Genomic DNA, 13,135 nt, shown 5'->3' with positions numbered 1-13,135 from the left:
GGGAGTCCAGTGACGTTTCTTAAAATGCCTATGTGAGTTAATGATTGCGCTGCCAATCTGCCTCACGACCCGCCCACGCAAACTAACGTGTGCGTTGGTTGCAATCATGATGTGCAAAAGAGGAAGGATGAGAAATCCAGCGACCCAAAACAAACACATAAATAGATTGAATCCAAACAAATAGAGACGCGGACTAACAAAGCCGCCAATGGCCCCGCAGTGCATTGCCCAGCCTGCCTTGGGAACTACCATCCCCAATTTGCCCTGTCAAGGGCGCAAAATGGCGCCTGGACGCTGGGTTCTGAAGCGGCACAGTACCCGGATGGGGACGCACCAGGACCACACCTCCCGGCATGCTTCGCGAAAGAGAGGGACAAGGACTACAACTCCCGGCTCGCCTCTCTGAGCGAGGTTACGACGCCCGTCTGGGGATTCCCCAGGTTGCTCGAACTCCCCCCCATGGCAGCCGTCGCAGGAGGAGCGGCTTGAGCATCAGCGGGCAGCGGCGTGCTCTGCCTGGGCTCCCTTATGGCCCTGGGCTGCCCTGGGGCTGCGCTGTAGGCCCCACCCTAGCCATGGCCTCCTTGCAGGGGCAGGTGGCCCCCAGCGGGCCTAGAGAGCCCAAGCGCGGGGAAGCCGGGGCTGGAGGCGACGACTGGTGTGACAGCGGCCTGGGGTCCCTCAGCGAGGCCCAGCTGGGCCAGATCCGGGCAGGCGGGGGCCTGGTTGCCCAGGGCGACGCAGAGAGGGGGCCTGGAGGCTTTCCTGTGACCTCTGACCCCGGCCCCCTGACCCCCAGTGGCCCCCAGAAGGGTCTGCTGGAGGAAGACGAGTTGGAGCGGTTGGACTCGGCCCTGGGAGACTCCCTGGGAGGCGATGAGGAGGTGGGCGGCCTCGTGGAAGGCGTGGGGGCCGTGCGCCTCGAGAACGAGGTGCCAGCGGTGGCCCCCGAGGCTTGGCTGCACCATGTGCTGGGCTTCGTGACCGAGGACGGGGACACGTACGTACCTGGGGCTGCAGGCAGGCAGGCTGGTCCGGGAGGTTGTGGCTGGCTGCAAATGCGTAGGACGGCGCTGGTGACTGAAAACGGGAAAGCCTGTCAGAAAGAAACCAGCCTTGAATTTCCCCCCTTCTTTTTCTCGTAAAATCCGAATAAATATGCACAGCCGTGCGGTTTGTCGGTCACGTGCTTGCCTTGGACATGCAACAGTTGCGCCTCAGGCAGATGTCCAAGTGGCAAAGTGTACTGGGCCTGCGTATGATGCTTTCTCTGCCGGCTTGTACGGTGTCCTAGTAATGAGGCCCCCTGTCTACCGATGTCTTTCTGTGCCTGTAGTGGCCACTGTTTCCAACAGCCACTACAGGCATTGGTAGCTGAAGAGCCCCCTTCGAGCTGCTGCAGAGCTGGCTTCCATTCTGCTCCTCCCCCTCTTGGCTGTTTTGTAATAATAAAAAAACCCCTCTCCAATATGATAATTTCCTGCACCAGATCATTTCAGCCCATGTTTTTATTTGCACAGTGATTTATTTATTAAATTTATTAATCACCCATCTGGCTGGTCACCTAGCCACTCTGATGTCAGGGCAGCTTAGATGAAAGTGTTTGGCCTCCACAAGGGTAACCATTGTACCAATAGGTTAGAGTAGCATCTCCAGAATTGAGAGAAAGTCAACGATAGACCTGATCAAGTCCCATTGATACGACGCATTTGAACTGGTTTGAGGCCAGTTTATTATGCCTGGGGTGGGAGGAGGGAGGAAACCCTGGAAAGTATAATTTAATGAGTGCTGAAAATATTCTACTATTATTATTTCATTTCTCAAACCACAGATAAAAGATCCGTTAGAGATACTCAACCCTTATTATTTTTTGAGGGGGGTGCTCAGGCTATAATCTTGTGAATGTTTACTTGGGGTAAGCCCTGCTGAACACACTGGGACTTCATTCCAAGAAAATATGCATAGGACGGAAGTGTGAAACTGTTTTAAGTTTGTAGACATGGTCTGAGCTAAACATCGTTCTTGACTTAAGCAGAGCTCTTTATTTAAGCAATACCCAATTTAAATGCTGCAGCAACTTTATAGGAACCTGCAGCCCCCTGATCACACCTTTAGTAGTTCCCAACTGTACTATAGAACACATTTCCAGGCAAAAGAGTAAGTAGTCAGTAAGTAATCTGGTTCCCTCCAGATATGTTGGACTGCAACTCCCATTATTCCCAGCCGGGAAGCCTGCAATAGAGTTTTGTCCTTCTTAGCAGCATCTTTTCTCTCCTGTTGCCTCCAGAGCTCTTCACTTGGCTGTCATCCATGAGCACGAGGCCTTCCTGGATTCCATCCTGCAGTACACCCAAGGGACGGATTATCTGGATGTCCAGAATGACCTTGGACAGGTTGGATTGAGGGGCACTTTGCTTCAGTCTGTATTATCCTCACTTTCCCAAGGCTTAAAAAGACACAGTGGGAACTCCTGAGCCCTTGTAGAACTGAAGAAAGAACCCAGCAGTTTGCTTGCTTTTACTCTAAAAAATGTCTAACCTGCAACTCAGTTTTCAATTAAAATATTTACGCTATGTACATTTTTTAAAATTAAAACGTCACAGTAAGAATAATGGCTTGAGGTGAAGCAAGTTCTAAACAAATAATTCTTAGAATAAAGAGGAGAAGTAAAAATAATAAAATACCAGCAAATAAAATCAAAAGAACTGTTCATCTTAACTGGCAGCATAAAACATAAACAAGGCACCAGGCTGACCTCTTTAGAAGGTCATTCCACTGAAAAGGGCCTGTCTCTTGTTGCTCCTTCCTTCATCTCTGAAGGGATGATGAGGGACTCCTAGGGAAGATCTTAGTGTTTGGGCTGGTTCAGAGGGGAGCAGGGACCTTCAGATACCCCGATCCCAAGCTATAAAGGACCTCAAAGGTTAAAAGCAGCACTCTGAATAGCACTCAGAAACATACAGGAAACCATTTTTTGAATCCAGCCCCCTTTTAACTTCCCAGAACCAGAGCTGTGACAGAATATAGGAGTCTAGCCCCTTCTGTTGTAACCACTAGGCTCCTCTCCCCTCCCAGAATGGGAATCGGAACCCTGAAGCTAAGGCTGCCACCCTGCCCCAGGGGAAAATTTTGTTTGGTTTGCATTATTAGCATTTCTCAGCTTAATATGCAGATTGGAACACAGTTATCCTTCAGATTGTGCACTTCTCCAAATTTTGCAATGCGATTCTTGGCTCAAGAAATGCACATATAAGGAAAAATTGCATACAGATAAATGTGAATTCTCATGTGTTCTCCCACCCACCACCCACCCAGAATGGCAGACTGATGTGGAAATTAGATGGAACAGAGGTATGGCTGAAGAAGTGTGAAATTGACACTGACCAAATCTAGACAGGCTCATCACTCCCCACCCCGGCCCTGCTCCTGAGCTTTTAACAGCAGCCGAACACACAGAAAAGACCTAGGTGGCCATAGCTTGCTCGAGTAGGAGCCGTAGCTCAGTGGCTGAGCACCTGCTTGCATGCAGAAAGTCCCAGGATCAACCCTTGTCATCTCCAGTTAAAGGGCAGGCTCTTCTCTGCCTCAGACCCTGGAGAAATGCTGTCAGACTAGACCAGACTGGGGAGATGGACAAATAGTCTGCCTGAGTCTAAGGCAGCTTCCTCTGTTCCTATTTAAATCAGCCCTTTATTCAGAACACTGAGGACTAGAATCTTACTTTAGGAGAATGACTGTAGACCAGGAAGGGTTAGCACATGCCTTTCATTCTGAAAGGCTCCGGTTCAATCCTGGCATCTCCATTTAAAATTACCCTGTCATGGATGATAGAAAGACCCTTCTGTGCTGGAGAGACCGCAGAGGTCCATTGTCAATCCAAGTAGACCATAGTGCGCTAAATGGAGAAATAGACTGACTTGGTTTGAGGCACCTTCCTATGTTCTTAGGTATAGCTCAGTTCCCAACATTATTGTTACTATTATTTATTTCATTTCTATACTGCCCAATAGCCAAGACTCTATGGGCGGCTCACAACAATTCTCAAAAAAATACAAACAGCAACATTATAAAACTATTACATAATACAACATTATAATAAAACATAGTCATTATCATACACAATTTAAAACAATTTCAATAGCTAAAAACAACTTCAGCAAACAATTTCGATAATTGTGTAACTCAGCCTTCCCTGACCTGGTGCCCTCCAGAAGTGTTGGACTACAGCCTCCAGCATGCTGCCCAGGGGATGCTGGGAGTTGTAGTCCAACACATCTGGAGGGTGCCAGGTTGGGGTAGGCTGATGTAACTCTGTGCTAGGAAAATCCCTGCTTTGTTTGGGTGTCAGGCACAGGAGCAGGTCCTCTGAAACCGCTGCTGTCCTGCTAAGGGTGTCGCTCTTCTCTCTGCAGACAGCGCTCCACATCGCCGTCATCCTTGGTGCTTCGGATTTCGTCGGCAAACTAGTTGCAGCGGGAGCGGGGCTGTGCGTGCAGGAAAAGGGTGGTCACGTGGCGTTGCATTTGGCGTGCCGAGAAGGACAGCGGGATTGTGCCCAGCGGCTCCTGGCTCTGCCCATGATGCAAAGGCCCTGTGAGGGAAACGGCTTCCGGGCCCAGCTGGACTGCACCAGTTATGATGGTATCTTTCCTAGGGCCCTTGGGAAATGTTTTGAACTGGCCTCTTTGAAGTCCTCCGGAGCATGGAGTCAATTGGGCTAGCCAGGGGCAGGTTTAAAATGAACAAGTTTCTAATCCTCATGGTTATAGGGGGAAATGAGGAAATGATCAGCATGTCTTCTAAATCTTTAAGATTTAAAATTTAAGACCTAGAAATTGGTGGGCCATTTGGAGAAGGCTGGATAGGCTTCAGAGGTTGGGGATTTCTGAGCCTCACATATTTCTTCGTTACGTTATTTTGTCCTCTCTTTCCATATCTATTATCTTTAATTACCTCTGTTCCTTTCTGATATTATATTCTTCTCTGTCCTTACTGCTGTGCTTACCACAGATTTCCTTGAATTCTGGAAGAAGCTAAAATTTGCAGCTGGAGTGATCTAAATTGGGTTAATGCAGATGTATTTAATCTATAATTTAGGGCTCAATGCTATGAATATTTAGGCTCAGTCCTATCCATACTGGCTGGGGAATGCTGGGAGTTATGGAACTTTTTTCTGTCTAAACAGGCACAAGATTGTGCCCTTTTTCCTTTGGAATTTCTGCATGCAGGATGTTGACTTGTAACCCAAACGGGCAGATTGCTTCTCCGTCGGGCAGCCTGGGCTGACTTTCACGAAACTGTCTGCTCTCTTTCTGTAGGTTACACGCCCCTTCATGTTGCTGTCTTGCGGAAAGATTTGGACATGGTCAGCCTCTTAATCTCTGCGGGAGCTGATCTCAACAAACCGGTTAGTTTTGGAGGTGACAGTGGTGAAATAGAGGCACGTGCGATTATCCTGCGTGAGGATGGGCGTGTGTTAGGCATGCTGTCTTTCTGTGTAGGACATTCATGGTAGAAAAAGCCATCCTTGGTGTCACCACAGAGACATTCTTTTGCCTCTTGTGCTGAGAAGGATGTTGAATTCAGTACCCACATTGGTCACCATTTTACTAGCAGCAGGGGTATAAGTAGAAAGAGGTCTGTGGTGGTTTTGTAGCTCTGCCCTTCTTCTTAAACCAGTCCTCCCCAGCCTGGTGCCTTCCAGATGTGCTGGACAACTCCCATCTGGCTGGGGATGCTGGGAGTTGTAGTCAACACATCTGGGAGGCACCAGGTTGGGGGAATCTAAACAATGTCCCTGAAGCACTGCTCCTTCTCAACTGTTGACTGTGCCCTTCTGTTAAAGGGACCGGACAGAGAAACTCCAATGCAATATGCTTCCTGTTACCATTTATTTACTGTATTGCCATGATTTCTGTGCTGCTTTTCAGGGTGACAAAACCTTCCAAGGCAACAGCAGGCGTTGTCACGATCCCTCTGACTGCATGGTTGGTGTGTCAGTTGGCCCCGTGGTCGCCAAGGGAGAAGGAACCATGTAGCTCAGCTTTCCCTGGCCTGGCGCCTTCTGGGTGTGTGGACTACAACTCCCATTATCCCCAGCCAGCAAGCCCACAGTGGCTAGGGGGCGATGGGGAGTTGTCATCCAACATGTCTGGAGGGTGCTGGATTAGGGAGCAGGCTCTGGGGTCTTCTTTGCCTGCCTGCCTGCCTCTCTCTTCTCTGCCACTTCCCCTGGGTGGGAGGTGGGGGCGGGGGGCCTGTGACTTGACTGAATCACAGAGAAAATGGTGTCCAGGAGCTCTGCCAGAGGGGCCCAGGCAGGAATGATAGCAACTAGAGAAGGGCGAGGTGGGTGGGTGGGTGATGCAGTAGGAATGTGAAGGAGGGTGACGTGGCCCCTGGCCAGAGGACACCAGTGCCTGGTGCCCCCAGGAGCCTGCTCAGCCCCCCGACTAGAGGACTGAGGCAACGGCAGCAGCAAAGACAAACGGACACCTTTGCATGTTTAGAGCAAGCAGGAGTGGGGAATCTGCGGGCTTCCGGATGTTGTTGGACTCCACCTCCCATCATCCCTGACCATCGTTCCTGCTGGCTGGGGCTGATGGGAGGTGGACTCCCGCTCCCATCTGGAGGGGCCACGGGTTCCCCGCCTCTGGGTCGAAGCTTCCAGCCAGTGCTGTGCGCACTCCGTGTGGGTTGCTTCCGTAACTGAAATTTGCCCTTGGGGAGCGCTGGGCCCTGCGGCCTGTCAGCACGATGCAAAGGCAGCCCCCGGTGCCTGGCTCATTCTGGCAGGGCGACTGCTTGCCGGAGCTAGTTCTAGGCTTGGCAGCCAGCAGGAGGGTCGGAGCGCTGTTACATTGTCTTGCTTTTCATTTCTGTGTGAACTGCTTTGGGGGCTTTCCCTTCAGTCGGCCGTTGCCAGCCTCGATGTGCTGGACTGCAGCGCCCTTAATTCCATTGGCTATGCTAGCTACGAGTGATGGGAGCTGCAGTCCAGCACAACTGGAAGGTGGCAGGTTGGGAAAGGCTGTCTCAAGTGCAGAGCATTAAAGTTCCCCTGTCCCAGTCACTAGGGATCTCTCTCTCTCTCACTCGCATACACGCGCATGCACACACACCCACACACACACCCCTGCACACACGGCCCCCCTCCCCATTTCTGCACCTTCAGCGGGCACTGTTTGCATGCAGCGCAGGCGGGTGGCTCTGACGTCAGCAGGGCGGTGAATCCGCTCCGGGTTTCAGTCAGAACTCTAAAGGGAACACCAAGGTGCACCTTGGAGGGCTCCATTAGAGTTCTGATGGAAACCTGGAGCGGATTCACCGCTCCACTGGCCTTGGAGCCACCAGCTTCTGGTGCTCACGCAGCTCCAAGCACATTTCACAGACAGGAGGCCTAGAAACTTCCTTGTCCTTAAACACAAATGACAAAGAAACCTGGGCTTTGGAGGAAGCCAGTTCTGTGCCCAAGGCGCTCAATTCTGTGCCCCTGTGGAGTCGCCACGTGCGCCTGACGCCGGGCTTCCACGCATGCCAGTGCCCCGGCCTGGGCTGGCTCAGCTACTCCCGCTGCCCAGCCTTAGTGGCTCAGCTGTGGCTCCATCTTGGAGCACCCCGGCACTCCCAACAGCCATGCAACTGCTGGGACGTGCCGCCGCCTCGCTCACCGCCTCCCCTCTTGCTGGCAGGAGCCAAGCTGCGGCCGGAGCCCCCTTCACCTGGCAGTGGAGTCGCAGCACCCACAGGTGGTGGAGCGCCTGCTGCGCGCGGGGGCGGACCCCGAGGCCCGCATGTACGTTGGCTATACCCCCATGTACAGCGCCGTGCACCGTCCGGACCAAAAAATCCCGCAGCTGCTGCGGGAGTTCGGCTCTGAGGAACCAGACTGGGATTCGGAAGAGAGCCTGGACAGCAGCAGTGAGGTGCGTTCGATCTGTGGGGGGCCCCTGCCCTGACTGCGCGAGCTGGTGCTCGGGGTGGAGCGCCGGGAGTTGGGAAAGAACTGCAGCCCTGAAGGCCGCTGCAGATGTGTGTGATTTCTTTTTATTTTGCAGAAATCTGTTTTTGCAGCTCATAGGGAGGGGCACTGAAATGCTTCCCCCCCACTGCCCACTAGCAATCTTGTCCAGCCTCAATGGTTTTTGCATTTGTGGTGTCGCAAAGCATTACCCATATGCTTTCAAAAGCATTTTTGCACCCATAAAGGCTAGAAACTTACCTTTTGATTTAAGAGTAGGGAGGGGAATGAAATCGTGAGTTTTTCCAAAAGCTGGATTCCGCATCCACTATTACCACTCCTGCTTCTGTTCTCTTGGGCAAGTCCAGTATACACATATCCCCTGAGTGTATTAATATTGCAGGGCTGTGTGTGTGTGTGTGTGTGTGTGTGTGTGTATGTATGAGTTTTAAAGGCATATCTGAGAAAAGGCAGACAAAACAACCCAGCCTTTCTAGTTCCGCCTTTGATCCTGGAGGACTAGAAGAAAGTTTGCTTCTGCACTTGACAAATTGCCAGGCCTCAATAATCACTTGGTTTTAGGCTGCTTTGCAAAGTTGTTGAACTCTGCCCTTAAAATATAAAATCCTCAACAGCGAAAGCTGAACTGTGTATCTCAAAAAACCAGCTGAAATTTGTGCATTCTTCAATTTCCTTAAATGCAAGTAATTCATTATATTTTGCATAACTTCCTATTTTTTTAAACCAATGTGCATAATTTATTCTGCATCTGCTAGTCATGCGGTGGGTGGAGAAAACAGTGAGGCTGCAGTCCTATGCGCCGCTCATTGGATGATCCCTCTATTCTCTCAACCTGACCTACCACAAAGGGGTGTTATGGGGCTAACAGGGGAGGGGGAACCCTTTGTCATGCTCAGCTCTCAGCAGGCGAAACAGGATAGAAGACTGATAAGTAGATGAGAAATGGTTGTGGTGGATTCAATTTCACCCCTTGTCTCTTTCTTCCCCGCCACCTCCTTGCAAAGCCCAACCCCTATTGTCCGCGGGGGTGCAACTGACAGCCCTTTTTTGCTTCGCCAGGAGGAGTATGATGATATCGTCATCAACCGCGGGCGCTAGACGGCCAGGTGAGGAGCCCGCTTGGTCCCTTGGGCCACTATCCGTTAAACACATCTCTCCTGCGGCAGCTGGCTGTGATTTCTGTAGCAGCTGCATCTTCACTGTGAGCTAGACTTATTTATAAGGGCTGTAGGGGAGCTGCATTGTATCCGGCAGAGAGCAGTTCCCCGGGCCCCATTCCGATGTGCCCCTCCATCGTTGGTTTGTTTTTCTGTCTGTTTCCAAAGTTCAATGACTTCTGGGGTTTTTTTTATGTTTGCTGTGCAAAATTAAACATGTGCTTTTGGGGGGAACCTGCTTTTGCATCTCTGAAACAAGCATCCAGTAGAATTGGATTCTCCACCTCCACTCCCCGCTTCCTGTCTGATTGAGAAACGTGAAGAAGCGAAAGCATGCCTCCTCTCGGTGCTCTCACCAGCGATCCTGGTGAATGTCAGAGCTGAGGCAATCCACATCTAGCCTGTGCTTCCCCAGCCTGGTGCCCTCTGGATGTTTTGGGCAGGAACTCCCAGAATCCCTGATTGCTAACTAGGGCTCTGATGGGAGTTGAAGTCCAAAATGTCTGGAGGGCACCACGTTGGGGAAGGCTGTTCTGAGCCCAAGATGAGGATGTTTGGGGCCTATCTCTAGCTTGAGAGCCTGTAGTTCTTGGTCTGTATTGCAGGGCTTTTGGGCCCAAGTTAGTATTCACACCAGGTGTAACTGTTCGTGACACATGTGCCCATGACCACACACACCTCTGCTATGAAAGCTTACAGCAGAGGTAGGTAATTTGTGGCCCTCCAGATGTTTTGGCCTACAACCCCCATCAGCCCTAGGCAGCATAGCCAATGGGGAGGAATGATAGGAGTTGTAGGCCAAAACATCTGGGGGCCCAGAAGTTGCCTACTCTTGCTGCATACGAAGGCACTTCCCTTTGTAATCAAGCCTCTTCATTAATTGCTTCCCTCTCTCATCCCCAGCTGTCTTGAGGTCTGCTAATCCTTACCTTCAAGGCCACTCTTCTGCCTTTTTAAGTTAAGCAGGGTTTGGGTTGGGAGGGGGTGAGCCCAAAAGAAGAGGGTGTGGGGGGGTGAGAGGGAGGTGGCACCCCCCCCACCTGCCCCAGTCCATGGAGCAAAGGCTGCCTTGGCCATGGACTCAACCCTGGTATACATAGAGTGGAAGGCCTCTGTCCCTGTGAAGGCTACATCCCCCCTTGTCACTCAGCACCCAGCAGCCCACCTCCCCTTCCAGGCCTGCAAGGCCCTCCTTTTTCTCCTCCTCGAAGTGGATCGCAGTTTTGCCCTGAACAGTCAAGAGCCTTGTTTCCCAGGAAGGCATGATACAGCGCCCAGCGTTGGTCTAAGTCTCGGGCCTCCAGCCTTCCCCAGGTATGCTCCCCTTCAGCCTCATGCCACTCTCCCCTCCCTCCCCTCCCTGTTGTGTTTGTGTTCTTTCCTGCCACACGTCCAACTGCCAGGGGCCTGGCTGATTGCTGTCGGGGGTGGAAGAAGCCCCCTTTGGTTGCCTAGCAACACCATAAGCTCCCACCCACTTCTGGATCGGGAGGCAGGGGGTTGGGTTGCCGTCCTGGAGCCAATAAAAGGCTAGAATGGTGCATGGCCCTGTGCTTCATGGAGAAGCCGCCTCGGTTTGGGGCAGGGCTCTGTTTCCTTCAGAAGGTAGCCCCTGTTTAGGTGGTGCAGCTTCTCCTGTTGTTTCCGACCAATCCTTGAAATCCGAATAGAGCCGAGAGTGTGCCCCAGGTGGAATATGGCAACCTGGGCGGGACTTCTTGCTCCCAGGCAGTCAAAATGGGCTGCCTTCCACGAGCTTGGCAGTGAGGACTGGCCGAGCCAGAGCTCTGTGGCCGGGCCAAGACCTTTGGATGAAATTCCTGCCATGTCCAGTGTAGAAACGGGTCCTGGAAGACACCGCTCCATGCTCTCATCCTCCCTCGATTCCAGCTCTTCTCAACTCAAAGTGGAAATAGCCTCTGGAGGGGAGTGTCTCCCCCCCCCCCCCCCAGTCCTTTGTGGCTTTATTTTGTAGGCTTGAGGACTAACCAGACGTCTGAAGTTCAACTTCCTCTTTCCACTGGGCTCTGCCTTGATATAGCACATGGGTGGGCAGCGTCTGAGGGGCTGCCTTGCCCTCCCTGGAACCTGCTACAGGCCACACCCCAATCCTACCACTGCGGCAGCCAAAATTGCAGGGGGAAAAGGCGCACCACGAGCATGCAGTTTGTTTCCAGGCCGAATCGTGTTTCTTGGAGTGCAATTCTTGCAAACAAGGTGCATGCCTGCAGTGGGAGGGCCCCAAAAATGGCCATGGGGGGCATGCGTTTCCCACCCTGGCATAGCATGTGTCTTCATCAGGTTCAGCCCCCAGCTCTCTGCCACATTAATGCAAAGTTGTGTCCCCATTGATGCCAGATGTAGCTTTCTCAGCCAGTTTGATAAGCTGATTCTTGCAGTTTCAGAATCCACCCTGCATAAAGCAGTGTGCTCTCTCGCTGGAGCTGCTATTTAAATCCCTCTCTGTATATATATACACACCCTGTGTGTTTTCAGCAAAGCAGAGGAAATCATCATGCGTTGCGTACAAACTCTGAATTCCTCCCTTCTCAAGGCGTGTGTTCTTTCCTCTCGCAGGGCTCAATGTTTTGAAGCTTCAGTGTGGTTTCCTGTGACCTGTTGTTTAATCCATGTCTGTGACTCAGTTCCGTCTCTCTGCTCTCTCCTTTCTTCCCTCCTGCCTCTTTGTGTTTATTGTACTATGTAGGTCTCTGACCAGGTCAGAATAAAAGCTGTGGATTTCTGTGTGCCACCTTGTATCTTTTTTGGACTGATACAGGGCTCTGCACAGGGAGCGGAACCGGTACTTGCATGCATGGAGCAAGGGAATGCCACACAAGGACAAAAAGCAGAGGAAGGGTATTTCACAGACCTATTCTAGGGCTGCAATCTTATGCATACGTAACCCAGCAACTCATTTTACAGGGGAGCTGCTTGGAGGCAAGAATGGTGGGTGAAGGTCCCTCCACCCATCCCCAAAAGCAAGCTGCAGTACCAAACCTGCCCTCTCTCCAGCCTTCTTTTGTGAGGGGGGAGGAGACCTTCTTCTCCATGGGGTCGGATCTGGCTATTGGGCCTCTAGTTGCTGATCCCTAGGGAAAAGGCGCATTATGTTTCTGACATGGAGGCATGGCCCTGTAACAGAATGCACTCTGGAAATGCTCAAGTAAGCTGCTATAAGCTTCCCTAGAGTAAAAATGTAATGCAGCTTTCCCCAACCTGGTGCCCTTTGGGAGTTGTACTCCAGCACATCTGGAGGGCACCAGGTTGGGGAAGGCTAGTGTCATGAATGTTTCAGAGTTAATCACTTTGAAGGCAGTAGGATTTACTTTCAGATAAAACTATAGCAGCTGAGCCTGCATGGAGAGGTCTTTGTCGGCTGGCTGCTTTATTCTGTTAGATATATACCTGAAAATGTAAACAAATGCAATAGGCGTATATGTTTGCAAACACCTGTGTTGTACATGTACAGGTGGCAGGGAGCTTTGAGCGGCTGCATGTTGCTGGTGGAGCACCCTCCCTCGCAAACTCAGGTTGGCCTCTGCTCAATAGCCCTTTAAGAAGTTATGAAGAAAGGGGAAGAGGGCTGGTAAAAATCAAAAGGTACATTCTGAGCAATCTAAATAAGCTGTTATCAGATTTATGGACAATATTTTTTTAAGGAAATTCCTAGTATCCCATATAAAAACACATGGAAACACTTGTGCAGACTCTTTTTCTTTTAAGTGTAGAACAATAATTTTATGGTTGGGCAGTAATCCAGATACTGGAGGCTTTATGCTTTGCATAATGTACCTGTGGGTGATTTTTGCTGCTTCTGGGCCCAGGGAAGGCAAGCACTGATGCAGGTGAAATCCCTCTGTACCACTTCTGAGGTTTAAGCTGAAGGCACGCACATGTTTTCAAGCCTGCCTTTGGTTGTACAGCCCCACATTTTCAAGCCTGGCTTTGGGATCATACAGCGCCATCCAACCCTGCTTCCCGTATATGCTGAGAA

At 51.2% G+C, this 13,135-nt stretch overlaps 1 protein-coding gene across 3 annotated transcripts; it reads left to right on the top strand.

Moving 5' to 3' along the window:
• Window positions 1-404: 404 nt before the first annotated feature.
• Window positions 405-12,839, top strand: NFKBIB (NFKB inhibitor beta). 3 transcript variants are annotated; one of them, XR_014785003.1, is made up of 7 exons: window positions 405-1,000; window positions 2,288-2,393; window positions 4,413-4,641; window positions 5,319-5,407; window positions 7,692-7,925; window positions 9,041-9,775; window positions 12,405-12,839. XR_014785003.1 is itself a non-coding variant. In XM_084814852.1 (7 exons), exons 1-6 carry the CDS (start codon window positions 576-578, stop codon window positions 9,077-9,079), a joined length of 1,122 nt encoding a protein of 373 aa, XP_084670978.1. In that variant the 5' UTR covers window positions 405-575; the 3' UTR covers window positions 9,080-9,087; window positions 11,716-11,885. The 3 variants fall into 3 exon arrangements, 2 of the variants coding, with proteins under 2 accessions (XP_084670978.1, XP_084670977.1); XM_084814852.1 differs by lacking the exon at window positions 12,405-12,839 and adding an exon at window positions 11,716-11,885 and having other exon boundaries at window positions 9,041-9,087; XM_084814851.1 differs by lacking the exon at window positions 12,405-12,839 and having other exon boundaries at window positions 9,041-11,885.
• Window positions 12,840-13,135: the final 296 nt, after the last annotated feature.

This window comes from Heloderma suspectum, chromosome 10 (assembly GCF_057233095.1).
Source record: "Heloderma suspectum isolate Gila_16-S chromosome 10, 16-S_ref, whole genome shotgun sequence".
NCBI lineage: Eukaryota > Metazoa > Chordata > Lepidosauria > Squamata > Helodermatidae > Heloderma > Heloderma suspectum.
This window is presented reverse-complemented; position numbering and strand designations above follow the sequence as displayed.